Source organism: Hemitrygon akajei, chromosome 4 (assembly GCF_048418815.1).
Source record: "Hemitrygon akajei chromosome 4, sHemAka1.3, whole genome shotgun sequence".
Classification (NCBI taxonomy): domain Eukaryota; kingdom Metazoa; phylum Chordata; class Chondrichthyes; order Myliobatiformes; family Dasyatidae; genus Hemitrygon; species Hemitrygon akajei.
Window position 1 is genome coordinate 185373849 of NC_133127.1, and position 23145 is coordinate 185396993.

The window sequence follows — 23145 nt, forward strand, 5'->3', positions numbered from 1 at the left end:
ATTTGATTCCAAACTACTGGTTAATAGATCATTACAATATGTCTTGACGAAGGGTCTCGGCCCGAAACGTCGACAGCGCTTCTCCCTATAGATGCTGCCTGGCCTGCTGCGTTCCACCAGCATTTTGTGTGTTGTTGTTTATTACAATATGTCTCTCTGGTGCTTCCCACTCCCTCCCTTTTCCCTTCCCCTTTTCCCAAAGATGATTCCCTTCTCCCTGTCCCTTTCCCAATCTCAGTCCACAATAGAGACCCATATCAGAATCAGGTTTATCATCACACACATATGTCATGAAATTTGTTTTTTTTTGTGGCAGTAGATCAGTGCAATACATAACATTACTACAGCATTGTGCAAAAGTCTCAGTCACCCTAGCAACAGATATATGCCCAAGACTTTTGCAGAGTATAGTATGCTCCCAGTCCCTCTGTTCCATTACAATCCCTAGTGCCCTATCATTCAAAGTGTAAGTCCCACACTGGACTGACTTTCCAAAATGCAACACCTCACACTTATCTGTATTGACTTCCATTTGTCACCACTTTGCTCATTTTGCCAGCCTGCAGCCTGGCCTTAGGCAAGAAAAAGAATATGCCACTCAGGCTAACATAACAGTTCTGATACTGGACCATGAACCACAGGTCATAAATTCAGATATGACATATACCGAATGCTTTTGATTTAGTAACGAGAGTAGAGCATCACTAACAGGCCAGTATTCATTGCCCATCCCAAGTTGCACTTGACAAGAGGTGAAGGTATTCCTTATTTGTTAATTGGTGAATTACAACACCGAGACTCAGTATCGATGAATCCACTAACCTGTGGCCTAGAAGCAAAAATGCCACTATACTGACATAGTTCAGTACAGAAGGTTCAAACATCAGAGGTGTAGAGGGACATAGGAATCCTCATGCAAGACTACCAGAAGGTTAATTTACAGGGTGAGTATGTGGTAAAGAAAGCAAATGCAATGTTGGCATTTATTTCAAGGGGAATAGAATATGAAAGCAAGGAGATAATGCTGAGGCTTTATAAGACACTAGTCAGGCCACATTTGGAGTATTGTCAACAGTTTTGGGTCCCATATCTCTGAAAGGTTGTGTTGTCATTGCAAAGAGTCCAGAGAAGGTTCACGAAAATGATTCCAAGAATGAACGGGTTAACATATGAGGAGCATTTGGCAGCTTTGGGCCTGTACTCACTGGAATGTAGAATGTGGAAATCTCATTGAAACCTACCGAATGTTGAAAGGACTAAATAAGGTGAATGTGGAGAGAGTGTTTCCTATGGTGGGGGTATCCAGAACTAGAAGGCACAACCTCAAAATTGAGTGGCAACCTTTTAGAATGGAGGTAAGGAGGAATGTTTTTAGCTAGAGAGTACTAAATCTGTGGAATGCTGTGCCACAGACTGTGGTGGAGGCCAAGTCCATGCGTATATTTAAGGTAAAAGTTGATTGTTTCCTGATCAATCAGGGCACCAAAGGATATGGCGAGAAGACAGGTGTACGGGGTTGAGTGTGATCTGGGATCAGCCATGATAGAATGGCAGAGCAGACTCGATGAGCTGAATGGCCTACGTCTTATGCCCTAATGCAGAAAATAGATCAACATGGTACAGGATGTTGTGCCAAAATAATGAGGTTATATTAATTCTGTCAACGCATGGTCAATATCCCTCCATTGCCTGCATATGTGTGTGTATATCGAAGAGCTGCTTAAGCACTTCTGCTCTCTCTGCTTCCCCCATCACCCCTGGCAGTGTTTTCCAGGCACCCAATACTCTCCGTGTAAAAAATTTCCCAGGCAGGTATCCTGTGAATTTTTTGAACTCACTTCCACCACCCTCCCCACCCACAGCTTACCTTAAATGTCCTCTATTCCAGATGCAGCCTAAACAAACTGATTCCTGCTTTTGTTTGTTACAGTCTTGCATATAAATACAGAACAATGCACACAAAATGCTGGAGGAACTCAGCAGATCGGGTCATGACCTTCATCTTCTCAGCCCTTAACTTGACGAAGGTCATCAGGTCGATTATTTATTCTTCTCCATAAATGCTGATTGACTTGCTGAGTTCCTTTGTGTGTATGTGTGTGTGTGTGTGAGTGTGTTGCTGTGGATTTTCAGCATCTACAGAATCCCTTGTGAAAGCACTTCCTTTCTTTAAGAAGATGACATAAAAATGTAATGAGCAATTTGCATTCAGCACAAAATGCCAAATGACTTTGAGGTAAATCACATACATCACCCTATGCATCACAATTAAAGCAACTGGACAGGGCAAAAGCAAAAATTGCCTTGGTGTTAGGAATGTCAAGATGGAAGTAATGTGGGGCTTCAATGAATAAGATTTTGGAGCAGATTAATGCGATTATGGAATTGAAGGCAGATTACTATAATTTATGACTGGAATGAGATAATGAGGACAAGCTGACTCTGTGTTTATTAAACAGCACTGCAAATTAATCAGTAATTCTACTTAATTTCTCATGGTAAATTAAATTTATGACATTTTCTGTACAGACTTAGACTAACAAGAATTCTACAACTGGGACTGAAATACAACAAGCAGGAACATAGGGTGAGGACATGATTGGCAGGCTCCTTCCCGAGCTGCAAGATGAGAAGTTTTATTGAAGCTAGTCGTGTTGTCTCCCACATCGAGCAAGGCAGAGTTCAAAGACGGCTGGCTTTTTGATCAGCAGAGAGGCTGGAGACGACAGACCCACGCTGCGCCCAATGACTGCACTTAAGTGAAACACAGACAGCTGGACTGAGAAGTACAAGGAAACTTTTTGTATTCAGCGGAGGAGGTGGTATGGGAAGCTGTGAGGCCAGCATGATGAAAACTCACTTCTATCTTTATTTTACGTGTTTCACCTGTAAATCAAATGCTGCTCGATGAGATAGATGGGTAGCTTATTGCTGGCATGACCATGATAGGCCGAAGGGCTTATTTCTTATGCCGCATCACTGGAGTTTGAAGAGTTTTGGTACGTCAAATTTCAATTTGCTACATATGTACCATGGAGTGTAAGCTGACTGGTTGCACTGCTATCTGGTATGGAAGTTCCAATGCACAAGATTGAAAAAAGGCTGTAGAGGGTTGTAGTCACAGCCAGCTCCATCACAAGCACAAGCCTCCCCGCCATCGAGGACATCTTCAAGAAGTGGTGCCTCAAGAAGGAGGCATAGATCATTAAGAACTCTCAGCACCCAGGACTCGCCCTGTTCTCATTACTGCCATCGAGGAGGAAGAGGAGGAGCCTGAAGATATACACTCAAAGTTTTAGCAACAGCTTCTTCCTTTTTGCATGAGGTTTCTTATATACTTATCTATCCGTATATCTGTCGAGATGTCTGCTTGTTTATTTATTATTGTAATTTATTTGTACAAATATACCACAGTGTCACAAACTTTATAAAAACAGTCATAGACAAGTGTGCCCCCACTAAGTCATTCAGAGTCTTCTCTGGATGATCTAAGAGATCACAATCTGCTGAGGGCCAGATCAGTGGCGTTCTGGTCTGGTGACCAAGTTAAATTTAAGAGGTCCAGGTCTGATCTCCAGAAAGCCATCTCACAGGTGAAGTAGCAATTCTGGACCAAACTTGAATCCCCAAAAGGGTGAATGACAGCTGTGGCAGGGCTCGAATGCTATCACCTCCTACACAGTAAAGTCAACTGACATACAGTGGGTGACAGCAGGCTTTGCTCCTAGATGAACTCAATGTCTTTTATGCTCGCTTTGACCATCAAAACACGGAGACACCTTCACGAATTCCCACAGCACTGGATGACCCTATGATTTTAGTCTTTTGGTCAATGAGGCTGAAAGCAACATTGGTAACAACAAGGCTTCACTCCCAGATGAGCTTGAAGCAGTTTATGCTTGCTTTGACCATTGAAACATGGAAGTCCCACCATCCTTGATGGCCCTGTGACATCAGTATCTGAGGTCAATTTGAGAGTACCCTTTAGGAGGATGAAAGCATCCGGCCCAGATGGAGCACTTGGCTGGCTACTAAAGATCTATGCTGACCAACTGGCTGGAGTGTTCACTGATATCTTTAGCCTCTTGCTTTGGAAATCTAAGGTATCCACCTAACTCAAGCAGGCTTCAATTATACCAGTGCCTAAGAAGAACCTGGTAACCTGTCTCCACAACTATCATCCAGTAGCACTTACTGTACATCCACTTTGAGAGGTTGGTGATGAAACGTATCAACTCTAGTCTGAGAAGCGACTTGGATAACGCTCTAATTTGCCTACCATCACAACAGGTCAACCGCAGATTCATTGGCTCTTCACTCAATCCTGGAACATCTGGATGCATACATTCGGATGACCTTCAGAGACAACAGCTCAACATTCAATACTATCATCCCCTCAAAGCTAATTAATAAGCTTCAAGTCCTAGGCCTCAAAACTGCCCTGTGTGCCTGGATCCTCCATTTCCTCACTTGTAGACCCCAGTCAGTACAGATTGGCAACAATATCTCCTCCACAGTCTCCATCAGCACAGGTGCACCACAAGACTATGTGCTTGGCCCCCTGCTCTACTCACTTTATGTAATTACTGTGAAGCTAAGCACAGCTCCAAAGCCATATTTAAAATTACTGATGATACCACTGTTGTTGGCCAAATCAAGGGTAGTAACGAATCAGCATATAGGATGGAGATTGAAAATTTCCCTGAGTGGTGCCACAACAACAGCCTCTCACTCAATGTCAGCAAGACCAAGGAAATGATTATTGACTTCAGGAGGAGGAAAGCGGAGGTCCATGAGCCATTCTGGGGGATCAGATGTAGAGAGGGTTAGTAACTTTAAATTCCTCAGTGTTAATGTTTTAGAAGATCTGTCTTGGGTCCAACAAATAAGTGTCATTATGAAGAAGGCATGGCCGTGTTTCTACTTTCTTAGAAGTTTGCAAAGATTCAGAACTTTGACAAAATTCTTTAGATGTGTGGTAGACAGTATAGTGACTGATTGCATCATGGCCTAGTACAGAAACAACAATGCCCTTGTTTGGAAAAACCTACAAAAAGTAATTGATCCAACCCAGTGATCACAGGTAAAGCCCTCCCCACCATTGAGCATATCTAAACAGAGTGCTGTCGCAGGAAAGCAGCATCCATCGTCAAGGACCCTCACCAACCAGGCCTTGCTCTCTTCTCCCTGCAGTCATCAGGAAGAAGCTACAGACGCCCGGGACCTGCAGTTATTATCCCTCAACCATCAGGCTCTTGCACCAGTGGGGATAATCTCACTCAACTTCACTTACTCCGTCACTCAACTGGACTCACTTTCAAGTACACTTCATCTCATATTCTGGATATTTATTTACTTTATCTTTCTTTTTGCACAGTTTGTTGAATTTTGCATATTGGTTGCTTGTCATGTCCTGCTGGGTGCGGTCAGATGTTCACTGACACCCAGCCGCCCTAAGGGCTTTACTCCAGAGTTCCTGTCTGGGTTTACTCCCGTAGCCTTCGTCTCTCCTGAGGCTGCCCACAAGCCAGTGGGGCTATTTACCTATAGCTGGGGATCTGGTTCATGAGCACCATGACATGTCCATGTGCCAGTAAGCTATGTGTGCAGGGGCCAAACCTCCTTCCCATCCTCTGTAGTTCAGCCTGAGTTTGAAGTTTCTGTGCGTCACCAGAGAGGAGGTACTACATGAGGCTTGCTGTTGGAGTGGTATGTACTGGCCAGGAGAGACTTGCGTATTCAGCTCTCCCTTTCATGAGACTGCTAGCCAGCGGTGGAAGCTGAAAGTGAGAGCGACAAGCACTACCCTCTCCGCTACCACACTAGACACATCACAACAACAAATTGACACACGGTGACATATATGCACTTGTGATAATAAATTTATTTTCTTTGACTTTGAACCATGAATTAATACCACATGAAATGGTCCTTCCTGAAATTTTGGTTTGCCATGGATCAGCCTACACTGTCCCCTTGGATTCTAACACTTGCGTGTACCCAAGAGGTGCAAATACCCTAGCAATGTACACATCTTCGGGATGTGAATGGACATTGGAGCACCCAGGAGAAACAAAGTGACAGGTGTTCAAAATGTGATTCTTTTATTGGGCTACTGAATGCCATGAATTGGAATATGAAAACTCTGTAGGGTAATCCACATCTTCTCTTTGAATTCTTTTACCTGTTTTCCATTTCTTGTGTTCAAGGAGAATAGGGTTAGGGGAAAGTGGATGATCTATAGAAAGGAATCAAGAATCAATGCTTCAAGCTGAGACCCTTCATCGGGACTGGAAAGGAAGGGGGAAGAAGCCAGAATTAGAAGTTAGGGGTGGAAGAGAAGGAGTACAGTCTAGAAGATGATAGGTGAAGCCAGGTGGGTGTGGGAGGAGGGACGAAGTGAGAAGCTGAGAGGTAAGAGGTGGAAAAGGCAAAGGGCTGAAGAAGAAGAAATCTGATAGGAGTGGAGAATGGACAATGGGAGAAAAGGGAAGAAGTGGCACTAGAATGGGTTGATAGTTGGGGAAGAGAAGGGAAGAGGTGGGAGAGGGTGAGAATGGGGAATAGAAAAAGAGAGAAAGGGGAGAGGGAGAATGCAGCCATGATTAGGAATGTTGGAGCAAGTTTAAGTGTCTGTATAGCTCAAACCTGCTTCTATTCCATTATCTTGAAATACAACATGTTTTATCCTTTCATGGAACATAGGTATTCATTGCCCATCAACTCTGCCATGGATGGTCCCAAGCCCGGCTGTGAAAGGAAGAGAGTTGGGCAATTGGATAACAACCAACCCCATCCCGTAAAGAACCAGTGCTACAAAAATGCCAACTGACACTCTCAAGACCTCAACCCTAGGAGAGGAAGATCTGTTTCTCTGTGGGGCAGGCGACAGAAATGCCTACGGGTGGGGGGTGGCACAGGTACAGAGACACCCAGCCCTGAGACACCAGGAAAGTTTATTTGATTCCAAACAATTGGTTTATTGATCAGTGCAGAATGTCTCTCTGATGCTTCCCGCTCCATCCCCTCTTCCTTCCTTTCTTCCCAACCATGATGCCCTGCTCCCTGCCCCCTTCCCTCTCTCAGTCCATAATAGAGACCCCTATCAGGATCAGATTTATCATCGCTCACAGATATCATGATTTTTTTTTTTGCAGCAGTATAGTGCAATATATAAAATTACTACCAAGTAACCTTCTTTTCTGGATTAACATTAGCAAATCAGTTGGGGTTATCCAGCACAGTCACAGGTACTGGTATTAGCTTTTTATTTATTCCAGGTTTACTTAATTAACTGGATTAAAGTCTCCTATATTTGGCTTCTAATCTTCACAGTATCCTTACAGGTGAGCTGACAGACTTCTGAGATGACATACTGTAGAAGCTGACTCCTTCTATCTGACATGCTTCCATCCTCCCCATGTCAGTTGAGCTAATTAATAAGGAGCACTGGGAATTCCTTCTATGGGTCCAGATAAATACCAAGTGAAGTCAGTGAAATTGAAAATTAAGGAGCTCTGAAGGGATGAAACAAAGAGATTCATCTTGAATAAATGAATCTTATCTGTCTCCGGTTCTCATATTGCACTTCAGTGGGTGCCAAAACACTGGTTTTATAAGGTAGCTTCTTACACTCACTCAGTGGCCATTTTATTAGGTACACCTGCTCCTTAATGTAAATATCTAAGCAGCCAATCATGCAGCAGCAACTCAACAGAATGAAAATATGGTCAGGAAGTTCAGTTGTTGCTCAGACCACACATCAGCATGGGGAAAAAATATGATCTATGGACTGTGGTGTCAGATGGGGTGGTTTGAGTATTTCAAAAACTACTGATCTCCTGGAATTTTCATGTATAACAGTCTCTTGTGCAAAAAAGCACCAAACATCCAGTGAGTGGCAGTTCTATGGGCAAAAACCCCTTGTTAATGAGAAAGGTCAATGGAGATTGGCCAAACTGGTTCACGCTAACAAGAAAGCCACAGTGCTGTGCAGAAGAGCATCTCTGAATGCACAACGCATTGAATCTTGAAATGGATGGTCTACAGCAGCAGAAGAGCACGAATATACATTCAGTAGCCACTTTCCAATTTATTAGGTACAGGAGATTCCTAACGATGTGGCAACTGAGTGTAGATTATATGTACATAATGCAAATGAGTGGTTCAAACTCTGAAAACACTTTCGGTACAATTCAGTGCCCCTCACCGACATTCTGTCTCTCAAAACTATTGAAGGAATTTGAGTTTCTGATGTTCATAAACACTGAAAAATGTTCAAAAATGTTTAAGAACTAGTTCTGTTACCAGTGTTTCTGCAGCTGGATCTTTGCCGTCCTCACTGGGAGATCACAGTCAGTGCAGATCAATAATAACATCATAAACACAAGAGATTCTGCAGAAGCTGAAAATCCTGAGCAACACACACATAATGCTGGAGGAACTCAGCAGGCCAGGCAGCATTAATGGAGGGGAACAAACAGTCATAATGAAAGCTTTCTGCACAAAATTTCAACTGTTTATTCCTTTCCATTTATGCTGTCTGACCTGCTGAGTTCCTCCAGCATTTTGTGTGTGTTGCTCAGTTATAACATCTCTGTGCTGACAATCAACATGGCAGACCTCAAGGTTGCATGCTTACCCCTCTGCTCTACTCTCTCTAGTTGTGACTGCATAGCTAAGCACAGCTCAAATAACATTTATAAGTACATAGATAACACCACTGTTGTTGATAAAATCTCAGATGGCAACAAGGAGGCAAACAGGAGATAAATCAGCTGTTTGAGTGGTGTTGTAGCAACAACCTCGCAGACAACATCAGAAAGACCAAGTAAATGATCGTGGATTTCAGGAACAGAAGTTGTGAGAACATCCACCAGTCATCGCTGAGGAGTCATTGGTAAAAAAGGGTGAGCAGCTTTAAGTTCCCTGGGATTTTCAGGAAAAAATAGTCTCTCGAGTTTACAGACAATGGTGCAAAGAACAAAAAATCATCCAGTGACCTGCAGTTCTGTGTGTGAAGATGCCTTGTTAATGAAAGAGGTCACAGGACAATGTCCAGACTGGTTCAAGCTGACAGAAAGGTGACATGTTAAAACATATCAAACGTCAAAGTGGATGGGCTACAGAAGACCACAAGCATACGTTCATACGTTAGATACCTAATAAAGTGACCACTGGAAGTATGGTTTAGAATAACAATTACATCTTCCTTTACTGAAAGTTTAGCAGAAACTAGAGGGTGGATAAACTGGTATTGTGGTTCTCTGGAGCATCAGATGCTGAAAGGAGACTTCATAGCACTTTGCAAAATTCTGAAAGGTGCAGACAGGACTAACAATCAGAATCTTTCAACTTCTGCCCAACCCATCCCAAGTAAAAATATGAAATAACAGGGGACTTCCATTTAAGCTGAGAAGGGGAATGCATGAAGGAAGAATGCCTAGCAAGTTTTCTTTACACAGAGCAGTAGGTGCCTGGAACAGACTGTTAAGTGTAGTGGTGAAAGCAGATACTATAATGGTATTTAAAAAGCTGTTAGACAGGCACATGAGTGTACAGGGAATGGAGGGATATGGATCACGTGCAGGCAGAGAAGATTTAGTTTAAATTAGTCTATGTTCGGCACATGCATCATGGTCTGAATAAGCTGTTGCTAGGCTATAGTGTAAAACAAATAGAGCTTCTTCCTTTTAAAGACTGATGTAATGTATTCAGCCATGCCTTGTGTCCTAGTTTTACAGTTGCATCAAATCCTAAACTTCTTCACAAAAGAAAACATCTTCTCTATATTCAATCTGTCAAGCTGTCTGTCAATCAATTCCTGTTTCCATTTATACATTAAGTATCTGGGTTTCTGGGTTAAAAATTGGGTAATTTATATTAATTTCTGTTCAGTCATGATTTTGCTTCTGGAGCTGGCAAAACTATCACACAGTTTTGTTTGGGGCATCATAAAAAGGATTTTCCTCTTAGCAACAAAGAGGGAAATTAAATCCCATTTACACAAACAGAGGCCTCAGTGCTCGTGATTGTGCTCTACTGGAAACGTACAGCACCTTTTACAAAGAAAGATCCCATAAATCCTTGCAGCTATTCGAATATTCAGCCACGCCACATTTCCATGCTGGCTTCTGATTGCCTCTATATCTGCTCTTGCTATTTTTGATTGTAGGCTATTTTTGGGCACCCATTCCTTAAATAAGGGTAGCAGTACACTTCCTTTTGGTCAGAACTAAGAGCAAATAATTGATTGTGACTTTTCGAAAGGATAAGGCAATGGACCAGTCCTCATCAAGGGATCAGAAATGGAAATGGTGAGCAATTTCAAGTTCCTAGGTGTCAGCATCTCTGAGGATCTATCCAAGCCCAACATATCAATGCAGTTACAAAGAAGGTATGAGGGCAGCTATGTGTTATTGAGAGTTTGTGAAGTTTTGGTAAGTCATCAAAAACATTCACAAATTTCTACAGATGTACTGTGGAGAGCATTCTAACGTGTACCTGAAGAAACATTTGGTATCCTCTTTAATATTACCGGCTAGCTCACTTTCGTATTCTATCTTAACTTTCTTAATAATTTTTTTTAGTTGCCTTCTGTTGGTTTGTAAAATCTTCCTAATCCTCTCACTTTCCACTAATGGTTGGTCTATTATATGCTCTCTCTTTGTGTACCGTATAGCCTACAGTATAATAAGGGACTACTTTATATTTTAGTAACACGACGTTGAATGCGTTATTAGGCGCGTATTGATCTGTACATGTGTGCCGAGTTCGGTTTCTGCCAGTAAAGAACCATGAAACGTAGCTCCCGTCTCCAGCATTTTGTGTCTGTTGCTAAAACTTGAGATATTGTTTTCATCTTTTATTGCAAGGGGTCTGGAGTAAAAAAGTAAGAGTGCTGTCTTGTAAATCCACAAGGAGCTGTATTACTGTGCACAGTTTTAGTGTCCATATTTAGGAAGGATGTGCTTGCTTTGGAAGCAGCACAGATAAGGTTGATTTCTGAGATGAAAGGGTTTATGTCTGAGGATAGGCTGAACACATTGACCTATACAATGGGATATAGAAGAATGGGAGGTGATCTTACTGAAGTAGATAAAATTCTGAGGGATATTGGCATCATGGATAGTGAGAGGATGATTTCCCTAGTGGGGCTATCTAGAACCAGGGCCATGGATTCAGAGTAAGGGGTCACCCATTTCATATGGAGACAGGTAGGATTTGCTTCTATTGGAGGGTCATGATTCTTCAGAATTATCTACTCCAGAGAACTGTGGAGTGGAATGAACTGTAACTGGCCAATTTTCCAGTTATATTGGTCAGTAAACTGGGAAGGGTACAAAAAAGATTTACAAGGGTGTTATTGGGACTGGAGGGCTTGGGCTGTAAGGAGAGCTTGGATAGATATTTTCCCTGGAGTGTAGGAGGCTGAGGGGTGACTCTGCATAGGTTTTTAAAATTATGAAGGCCACGAACAAAGTGAATAGCCAAAGTCTTTTTCCCCAGGATAAGAGGATCCAGAATTAAAGAGTATAGACTTAAAGTGTGATGGAAAAGATTTAAAAGAGACCACGAAGTTGGTGGTGAGTTGTATATATGGAACCCGCTGCCAGGTGAAGTAGTACAGGCAGGTAGAATGTCATTTGTACTGTTGCATTGATAGAGACATTTTGGAGGGACCTGGGCCAAACACAGGAAAATGACAGTAGCTTAGATGGGCGTTTCGGTTTGCATGGGTGTGTTGTACTGAAGGATGTTTCTGTGCAGTATAACTCTATATGAGTCTTATTTAACTGCACCACCTGGACTATACACAAGAGACGTCCGATTTTTCTGAATGCTGTTGTATTCACCAATATCTCCTGCCTGAAACTCCATGGGAGTTTTTCCTTCTCTTCCCCAGGGACTACTGCAAGAAGAATGTGAATGCAAGGATAAGAAGTAAGAGATCTGCAAACTCTCCTGGAATTAGATGTGTCTAAATTGCAAGGAATGAGTTGCAGCTATGTCTACCTGTAAGGTTCTCGCACCCATTTATTAAAAACAATCTAGTGTTGAAAATTTGAAAAATCCATGTTAATTACTACTGTATTTGTATATGATCAAGATTCAAATAATGTTTTAGACAATGCACTTGCTTTATTAATAAATAAAATTTCTGATATTATATAAAATAAGGCTTGTTATAATTTGATATTATTACGTTATTAAGTAAACAAATGGTAGGCATTTGTATGTTAAGGGTAGTGCCCCAGTAAAAAAAACAGTTGATACACTATTAAAATAAAAGGGGAGGAGTGTACCGTATAGCCCACAGTATAATAAGTGACTACTTTATGTTTTAGTAACACGTCACTGAATGCGCTACTAGGCGCATATTGATCTGTACATGTGTGCTGAGTTTGGTTTCTGCCACTAAAGGACCATGAACCTTAGGCCCGTCTCCAGTGTTTTTATTAACAGCATTGTTGTGTAACCAGGCCACATACACAACACTTTGACTTGTATGTTGGCTTCGATTATCTAGTTAGCCACGGTTGTGTCAACTTGTCTTTAGAATACTTTCTCCTCTTTGGGATGTATATATCCTGTGCCTACCGAAATGCTTCCAGAAATTCCGGCCATTGCTGTTCTGCTGTCATCCCTGCCAGTGTTCTTTTCCAATTAATTTTGGCCAACTCCTCTCTCATACCTCTGTAATTCCCTTTACTCCATTATAAGACTGATACATTTGACTTTAGCTTCTCCTTCTCAAATTTCAGGGTGAATTCGATCATATCATGATCACACTCCCCTAAAGGTTCTTTTACCTTAAGCTCTCTAATTATTTCCAGTTCATTGCACCAGAATTGTCAAAGTACATATAATTATAAAGTGCATAAACAATGTACATAAAGTACATCATTATCGAAGTACTGTACACATACAGACTGTGCAAAAGTCTTTAGGCACATATATATAGCTGGGGTGCCTAAGACTTTTGCACAGTACTGTAAGAATTTTATGTATTGCATTGAGCTGCTGCCTCAAAAAAGACCAACAAATTTCATGACAGGTGTGAGTGATGGTAAACCTGATTCTGATATGAGTTTCTATTGTGGACTGAGATTGGGAAAGGGACACGGAATCATGGTTGGGAAAGGGGGAAGGGAGAGGGGAGGGAGCAGGAAGCACCAATTGTTCAGAATCAAATTACCTTGCCTGGTATCACAGGGCAGAGTGTGTCTGCACCAGTGCCATGTAACCCCCACAGCTGTCACTCCTTCTGTGCCACCTCTCCTACATCCCTCTCGTGGCACTCCAAGTTCAGTATTCCCAACATCCTATGCTCCCACCAGATTTATAAGCTCGTTCTCCACTCCATGTTGACGAATACAGTTCTCTAAAAGTCTTAGGCACCCTAGCTATCTATCTAGATCTGAAGACTTTGGCACTGTAATGTACATCACCATACACTGTGCTGAGATTCACTTTCTTACAGGCATTCACGGTAGAACAAAGAAATACGACAGAATCAATGAAAAGCTACACACAAAGACTGACAAATAATCAACGTGCAAAAGAAGACAAACTGTAAATATTAAAAACCACAAATAATAATAATTCAATAGAAAGACAGATAAATAAAGGGATAATAGATAAATAACTAAATAAAGAATTCTTTATATTGTTAATGAGTTCCTTCTCCACTCCATGCTGAATTAGGGCCTGTGAATGGATGCTTTTTGTGGACTTAATTCAGAACACTATTTGCTTGTGTTTATTGTTTGCATGATTTGTTTTTTCTCAGTATATTGGGTGTTTGACGGTTTTCTTTTGTTAATGGGTTCTTTGGGGTTTCTTTGTTTCGTGGCTGCCTGTGAGGAGCCGTACCTCAAGCCTGTATAATGTACGCGTGCTTTGATAATAAGTGTGTTAGTACTTTGAACATTGAACTTTTGAACATCCCTCAGACATGAGAAAAAAAGTTAAGAGTCTTCATTTAAAAACTTGGAACAATTTAGTTCACAAAAACATGGCCTTTTTGTTCCTAGCAATAATAAAATAGTACAGCACAAATCAATGCTCTCAATTTTTGTAATATTGATTTCTCTACATTGACAACATTTACCATCTGATAGAAATATATTTTCACAAAGGCATACGCTTACACAAACAATAAACAGATCCGTGTCAGCTTTTAATTCTAAATGCCAAAATGGATAGATTTTGGGACTCAAATGTATTAAGCATCATGGGGAAGTGATGCATGTATGCAGTTAGGTCAAAGATTCGACGTAATCTCCCTGATCAGCTCTGAGGAGCTAAGTAACTTACATTTGATGTTCAGTTTCACATCCAGCTTTGCAAGAATCAACCCTGCACAAAAAAGATTATAGAACAATGGTGATTGCTCCTCTTGAAAGCTATTACTGAATAAATAATTCCATGGGATAGACACACTTTTGTAACACTGAGCTGAACTGAACTAAAATATGCCTTTAGATTTTGTGTTTTATATTCTGTATTTTTGCTCAGTTTTTGTTGCCGTTTGCACAATTTTCTTTTGCACATGGGGAGGACGAGGGAAGTTTAGTGTTGGAACTTTTTCTTTGACTGGGTTGGTTCCATAGTTTTTCATTTCATGACTGTCTGTGGGAAAGATGAACTTCAAGGTTGTATACTGTATACATATTTTGATTATAAATGTACTTTGAACTTTTGAGTCTTGAATTATTTCCTTTAGGAGAATGATCCACTGAAAGTAAGGCCTAGAGTAACTCAGTGTGTGATGAATATGCAGAGTCTGGAGGGATATAAACCATGTCCAAGCAAAAGGGATTCCGAGCCATTAGTTTAATTAGATTGGCACAACATCATGGGCCGAAAGGCCTCATCCTGTGCTGTACTGTTCTATGTTCTATGTTAATCCGGTTGGAAGGAGGAAGATTGGCTGAAGTCACGGCATTTTTATAAAATTCTTCAATGGAATCCTTAGGATTCATGAGAACAGCTAGACGAGACTTGGGCTTAATTTCTCTTTTGAAGAATACCTCTGACAGACCAGTACATTTGGTATCAGTGTGCATTTGACTGTAACTGATTTCATTCTCCCTTCATTATTCATTATTTTAAAACCTTAAAATGAAATGAGAAATAAGCAGAGTGGGTACAGTAGCATAGTGATTATTTTGCTCTCATGTAGAAGGTTCGATGATCAGAGAGTAATTTGAATAACATCATGACAGTTGAGGAATTTAAATGTACCTAATTAAAATAATCTGAATTTTTTTAAAAATCAGTTATCGTGATCATGAAACTACTAGATTTCTGTAAAAACATTTAATTCATGTCATTAGAAGATAGAACACAGAATAAGGAAGTTTACAGCACAATACAGGCCCTTCGGCCCCTAATGTTGTGCCAACCATTTAACCTATTTTCAGATCGGGTAGTTTTGTGATCAGTATTACTGTCTTTTTTTAATTTCAGATTAGGCCATCTAGCAAATCAAGCCTGCTCCATTCAGTAATTAAGCTCCATATTCCTGCCCTTTTCCCCTTAAACTTGAATTCCCTTACTATGCAAAAATCTATCTGCGTCTTAGATATATTTAATGAGGCAGCCTCTCCTGCTTCCCCGGGCAGAGAATTCCACAGATTTACTACATGGAGCCCTTAGATGTACAGAGTCGTACGGCACAGAAACAGGCCCTTCATCCCAAAACATCCATGCTGACCATGTTTCCCATCTAAGCTAGTCTCATTTGCCCACATTTGTTCCATATCCCTCCAAGTCAGGGGTTCCCAACCTGGGGTCCATGGACCCCTCACTTAATGGTATTGGTCCATGGCATAGAAAAGATTAGGAACTCCTAGCCTAAACCATTCCTATCTATGTACCTAGTAAATGTTATTAATATACCTGCCTCAACCACTCCCTCTGCAATGTTAGCTCTAATTATATTTTTACAGCTGCACAGTCCAACCATTGCCCTGAGCAGAAAACTGCACGGCAATTTAATAAAACATTATATAAAAGAAAGTCCTATCTACTCGGCAACAAAGGCTATGTGCATGGGAGCATTTCAGTTACTGTGCGGCTGTGCACCTGTGCAGTTGAGAGAGAACAGTATTCCTCTGGTAACTTATTCCATATACTGATCACTCTGTGAGTGAAAAAGTTGCTCCTTAGGGTTTGGTTAAATCTCTCCCCACTCACCTTAAATCTATAGCCTTCAAGTACTTGATTCCGTAACCCTGGGGAAAAGAAGACTGCACAATCACCCTGTCTATGCCATCATAATTTTAAGATAGTTCCATAAGATGACCGCTCATTTTCCTAATGCACCAGTGAAAAGTGTTCCAACCTGCTTGAACTCTCTCCATAACTCAGTCCCTTGAGTCCAGGCACAGTAGCGTAGTGGTTAATGCAGTACAGATGACCCGGATTCAATTACTGCTGCTGTCTGGGAGGAGTTAGTATATTCCTCCCGTAACCACGTGGGTTTCCTGCCAGTCCAAAGATGTAGCGGTTGGTTAGTTAATTGGTCATTGCATATTGTCCCGTGATCAGGCTTGGATTAAATCAGGGGATTGCTGGATGGCGTAGCACAAAGGGCTGGAAGGACCTACTCCGCACTCTATCTCAATAAATAAATAAATAAACATCCTTGCAAATCTCCTCTGCACTCCTTTTTCAGCTTAATACACCTTCTCTATAGCAGGAAAACCAAGACCGAACACACTGTTTTAAAGCAGCCTCTCCGACTCACACACGCTCTATACAGGGGTTCCGAATCTTAAGTCCATAGACCCTTGCTTAATGGCGTTGGTCCATGGCTTAAGAATGGTTGGGAACCTCTCATGCACTCCTGACGTACAGAGCTGTCATCTAAGGAGCTGACTTATTTTTTATGAATGCCAATACTTGTACAATACTTGTACTTTACTGTACTGTAAACCTAAATGATTCTGTGATTAAGGAAAGCAATTTCTTTTTGATTATTATCATTCAATACATTTCAACAACCTTCTCAGGCTATGCATTACAGATCTGAACAATCAAATGCTAATCGGAGTAACATGATTCTCCTCTTCATTCCACAGATTCCAGTTGGTTTCACTTGGCCTCCTTTCTACTTAAGAACTGATTTTCTTTCAAATCCGATTCTCTCTGTGAAGCTTAATTTTTAATTTTGCTTTTTGTCATCCCTGTTATCGTATTAAGCTCCTCTCTCTGAACTTCATCACTGGCACCAGTTTCAAAATAAATGGAGAAATACTAAACCAGGAATAGATACAGATAATCACACCACGGTATCAGAAACGAACCAAAACACAGATAAAAGTGCAACAGTGACAGTTAAGTTACGCTATGATCTCTGAGAAAATTGCACAAATATATCTTAGTTCAAGTTTATTGTCTTTCAACAGTGTACACATATACCACCAAACAAAACAATGTTCCTCCGGACTGAGGTGGAAAACACAGTACATGTAACTCACTCGCAACACATAAAGTAAAATTACCACAAATAAATTAACTAATAATATATTCCAGTAGATTGATATTTGGCATAAGATGCATTTATGACACGAGTTTTAAAGTAAACAGGATTAACGCTACTGGTGCTTCATACATGATGAAACCTGGGTGGTGACAGGGAGTTCAGCAGTCCCACAGCATGGGGAAGAAGCCATTTCCCATCTTTAACAGTCGCTGTTCTTATGCTATAGCTCCTCTTGATTAGTAAGGGTGTTAAAGGTTAGGGGGAGAAGGAAGGAGAGTGGGGTTGAGAGGGATAATAAATCAGGCACTGATAGAATGGTGGAGCAGTCAACGGGGAAATGGCCTAATTCTGCTCCTACGGTAGAAAACCATAACTATTACAGGAAAGAAAGCATGAAGCGAGCAGAGTTATGCTATGCAATTACCTTAGAATAAATGTTGCAGTTTGGATAGTACTGTAATGCACACATTATGCATGATCCAGATAATTTCAAAGATTAGTATGGTGTGGGAGCAGGCAGATTCCTCACCAGGACACTCAGAACAACAAGCTACACACCACTAGCACTTGAATATTGTTTCCTTTCTGACAGGTTGGATTTGCTTCTCTTGGACTTTGAGTTGGGCGGGTTGGCAGGATAGAGTCAGACAGTAATGGAGCACCACAGCTGGACCTTTGACCCATGCTGGACCATCAATTTGCCTAGTTCTATCAATCTTTACCCAGATCATAGCCTTCCATACACCTCCAATCCATGTGGCTATCCAAATTTCTCTTAAATGTTGAAATTGATCCTGCATTCATCACTTCCGCTGGTAGCTTGTTCCACACTCTCACCAGCCTCTGAGAGAAGTTCTTCCTCATGTTCCCTTTAAACATTTCACCTTTCACCCTTAACCAATGTCCTCTCAAGCAACCTCAGCAGAAAAGGCCTGCTTGCATTTACCCTATCTATATCCCTCATAATTTTGTATGCCTCTATCAAATCTCCCCTCATTCTTCTGTGCTCTAGGGAATAAAGTCCTAACCTAATCAACCTTTCCCTATAACTCAGGTCTTCATGTTCCAGCAACATCCTTGTAAATTTTCTCTGCACTCTTTCAAACTTATTGACATCTTTCCTGTAGGCAGGTAACCAGAACCGTACACAATTCTCCAAATTAGACTTCACCAGCATCTTATAAAACTTTTATATATCATCCCAACTCATGGACTCAGTACTTTGATTTATGAAGGCTAATATGTCAAAAGCTTTCTGTATGGTTCTATCTACCTGTAAAGCTTGTGATGTATGGGGTGGGGTTCCGGACTGAGGTATACAAAGTTATGAAGTGCATAGCCATAGTGGGGGTATGGATAGATTCAATAGTAACAAACAAAAATTAATTGCTTGCAATAGGATGGAATCATTAAAACTTACAATGTTGCCTTTCCTCTTGATAGACATGTCTGTAACAAGAGGGTGCTGGTTTGCAAGGGAATGGAGTTTTAGAGGGGAATTGAAAAATAAGGTTTTATCCCTAGAGATGGGTGAAATTTGGAACAAACTGAGGGAGGAATGGGTGTAGGCAGATACTCTCGTAATATTTAAGTATTGAGAGAAATGTCATTACATAGAAGGCATGGCTCCCTCTTCTTCCCCGATGAGCCACACTCAGATTGGAGGAGAAACACCTTATATTCTGTCTGAGTAGCCTCCAACCTGATGGCATGAACATCGATTTCTCTAACTTTTGCTCATTTCTTCTCCCTCCTTTCTTTTTCCACCCCCCATTCTGGCTCGCTTCTTATCCCTTCTCTTCTCCTCACCCGTCCATCACTTTCCTCTAGTGCCCCTCCTCTTTACTTCTTCCACCTATCACCTCCCAGCTTCTTACTTTACCCCCATCCACCTCCCTTCGCCCTTACCTGGTTTTAGCCATCTCCTGCCAGCTTGAACTCCTTCCCCTTTCCCTAATTTATTATCGTAGTCTGCCCCACTTCCTTTCCAGTGCTGATAAAGGGTCTCAGCCCAAAATGCCAATTGCTTATTCCCCTCCAAAGATGCTGCCCAACCTGCCGAGTACCTTGTTGATGTAGAAGGTTATGGACAGAGTGCTAGAAAACTGAATTAGTACAGAAATTCTAAGGTCCAAGCTTCTTGTCACATCACAAGATGAGTACTTGATGGTCAGCATGGACTCAATGATTCTGCATTATACACTCTGTAACTCCATAAAGATAAGTTACAACTCACCATTGTTCACCAAGACATGAAGGGGAAGGTTCCTTGCTTTGAAATGTTCCACAAATTGTCGTACGGACTGCAATGAAGCCAGTTCTAGGTATATAAACTCCACTGTGAATGAAAAGAAAAAGAAATTATTATTTGTAATATCAAGGGAGAGAGGGGAGGGAATTAAAAGGGGCCTGCAGTGCTACTTTTTAATGAGAGCGTGATAAGTATATGGAATGAGCTTCCAGAGGAAATGGTTGAGGCAGGTTCAAAGGAGTTATTTAAAAAGCACTTGGTTAGGTACTTGGTATTGTTCCTTAAGATTGTTATAGGTGGGGGTGGTAGTGGGGATAATCTGCCACGACCTTTTAAATGGCTCCCAATGGCATGCATCTCAAATAGCCTCTGACAACCAAGTCCAGCTCCTGGCCTTCATATATGGCTTAGTTACTAAGCCTAGCAGAACCATTTCTACTGATAGGAGAAGGGGCAAAGGTGGGTTACTGGCACCTTAAAACAAGTCGCTTTATGTAGAGTGGGGCTCCTCAGACATGGTTGGCAGTTCACATAGAAGGAGAGCTCTGATCTCAGACCTCCATTGCTTTGCGGGTTAATTCACTCAAAAGGAAGGCTTCAGAAGTAAACGCTGAGGAAAAATCCTGAGCGGGAGTCCCTAAGGCAGTCCTACATTGAGTTCAATGCTGACTGGCACCTCCTGGGGCCAAACTGCATTGGTCTCCGCCATTTCTTTGGATTCATCAGTTACATGGAGGGGCAACAGCTTGCTCTCCATATCATACTGCCTTGGCTTGCCTGTCACATAGGTAGCTGAGATGCAACTTACATGGTTGACCCCAACCAACCGTGGGCCTCATTGGTTAGATACATAGGGGAGTACAGCTTGAATGCAGGAAATGGGATGAGCTAGGTGGAAAAAGTGGTCAGCAATGAACTCATTAGACCAAAGGGCCTGTTATATGCTGTATTACTCTATAACTCTATCATCTCACTGCTAACGAGTCTCAGTAGCAAATACTAAAAATTCATCACTGAAAGACAAGAGGTACTGTCATTAAAGTTATAGCCAAGCAGATATTTTTCTGTGTTTGGATAGAGGGGTAATAATTTGAATTATCTTCCAATTTTGGAATAAACCTTTTGATGCAAAGAGATGGTTCAGTAGCCAAAGCCAACATGAGCTTGGGATGACAACAACAACTTGCATTTATATTTCCATTTTGGGAATTAGTGTCTAATAGTCATTTAAGACAATGAGACCATAACACATAGGAGCAAAGTGAGGTCATGCAGCCCATCGAGTCTGCTCCAACATTTCATCATGGCTGATTTATTATCTGTCCCATTTTAGGAAACACCCTCTCCACATCCACTCTATTGACACGATCCTTCTGCTCTTGCCATATCATCGGGATAGCAAACGGCATTGATTTCCGCGTACCTCTGAGCCAAGCTCTAAGATCAACAGCGCATGTTGCACAACAAATGTGAGGAGCCCAGGCTTTGTCTTGGTCACCAATTTTACAGCCAATGTAGAGCTCATAAGAGGAGCCATGCTCCATCTTTGAGATTTAAGCGTATACTCGCCACAGATATAACAGAAAGTATTGCGGCTGTTGCAACATTGGTGAGGCATTTTGCTATCTCAAATACTCCTGAAAATATGATTACTCTATTATAAGTACACATAGTATGTTACATGCATGTAGAACATGCGTATCAACGTGATCGCAAACCGATATATATGTAAACGCAATGCATAGTACGATGTATGCATGATGTTTTTATAGCCTTTCTAAAACATGTCCTGTTTGCATTATCCACCCTGCCTAAGCATGCCCAGGCATGTCTGGACAAGACAGAAAACTTTTCAACTTACATTGTAGGCAATATTTTAATTGACTTCAGTTATTAATTGAAATAACAAACACAGGCTATTTAACAAAAAATAGTGTGTGACAGGGAAATTTCACGGTGATTTTCATGATCATCAGCCTAAATTCCAAAAGTATTCAGGAAACAAAATCTTGGTAGTCCAGTGTAATTAATCATTATTACCAAGATCTTCTAGGACACTGGAAAGATTATAAACATTTTAATGATAGAGAGATAGATAGATAGATAGATACTTTATTCATCCCCATGGGGAAATTCAACATTTTTTTCCAATGTCCCATACACTTGTTGTAGCAAAACTAATTACATACAATACTTAACTCAGTAAAAATATGATATGCATCTAAATCACTCTCTCAAAAAGCATTAATAATAGCTTTTAAAAAGTTCTTAAGTAGTTTACTTAAATACATTAAATACCATCAGCCCCGGCACTTTAACATATCTTACTCCTGGCGGTTGAATTGTAAAGCCTAATGGCATTGGGGAGTATTGACCTCTTCATCCTGTCTGAGGAGCATTGCATCGATAGCAACCTGTCGCTGAAACTGCTTCTCTGTCTCTGGATGGTGCTATGTAGAGGATGTTCAGGGTTTTCCATAATTGACCGTAGCCTACTCAGCGTCCTTTGCTCAGCTACCGATGTTATACTCTCCAGTACTTTGCCCACGACAGAGCCCGCCTTCCTTACCAGCTTATTAAGACGTGAGGCGTCCCTCTTCTTAATGCTGCCTCCCCAACACGCCACCACAAAGAAGAGGGCGCTCTCCACAACTGATCTATAGAACATCTTCAGCATCTCACTCCAGACATTGAATGACGCCAACCTTCTAAGGAAGTACAGTCGACTCTGTGCCTTCCTGCACAAGGCATCTGTGTTGGCAGTCCAGTCTAGCTTCTCGTCTAACTGTACTCCCAGATACTTGTAGGTCTTAACCTGCTCCACACATTCTCCATTAATGATCACTGGCTCCATATGGAGCTAGAAACAAAAAGTAATACACACAAAATTCTGAAGGAACTCAACAGGTTAAGCCGTATCTATGGAAAGAAATAAACCTGACAAATACTCTTGGCCCAAAATGTCAACTCTTTATTCCTCTCCATAGATGCTGCCTGACTTGTGGTGTTGCTCAATGGAGGGGAATAAACAGTTAGCATTCTGAGCAGAGACCCTTCATCAGATTTATTTCATTCCATAGATGCTGTCTAACCTGCTGAGTTCCTCCTGCATTTTGTGTCAGTTATTCTGGATTACCAGCATCTGCAGAATCTCTCGTGTTTAGAAACACAATGTAACCTGCCATCCTCCCTTGGAAATACTCTGGCTATCCCGTATTGCTGATGGTCCAAAACCATGAGGATCCCTAGTTAACTGAACACATAAGTATCTTCAGCACAAGGACCTCAATGATACAAGAAAATGGTACAAGATGAAACCACTCTCAGGTTGGAGGAACAACACCTTATCAGGTAGCCTCCAACCTGATGGCATGAACATTAACTTCTCTAACTTCCGTTA

At 41.3% G+C, this 23145-nt stretch overlaps 1 protein-coding gene across 2 annotated transcripts in view; it reads right to left on the reverse strand.

Annotated features, from left to right (window-relative positions):
- The window catches only part of dhrsx (dehydrogenase/reductase (SDR family) X-linked), a 393322-nt gene that overhangs the window by 99062 nt on the left and 271115 nt on the right, over window positions 1–23145 (reverse strand). For both annotated transcript variants that reach the window (XM_073044204.1, XM_073044203.1), the window contains exon 4: window positions 19731–19832. In XM_073044204.1, the coding sequence (XP_072900305.1) occupies window positions 19731–19832 (102 nt within the window). The remainder of the gene's footprint in view (window positions 1–19730; window positions 19833–23145) is intronic.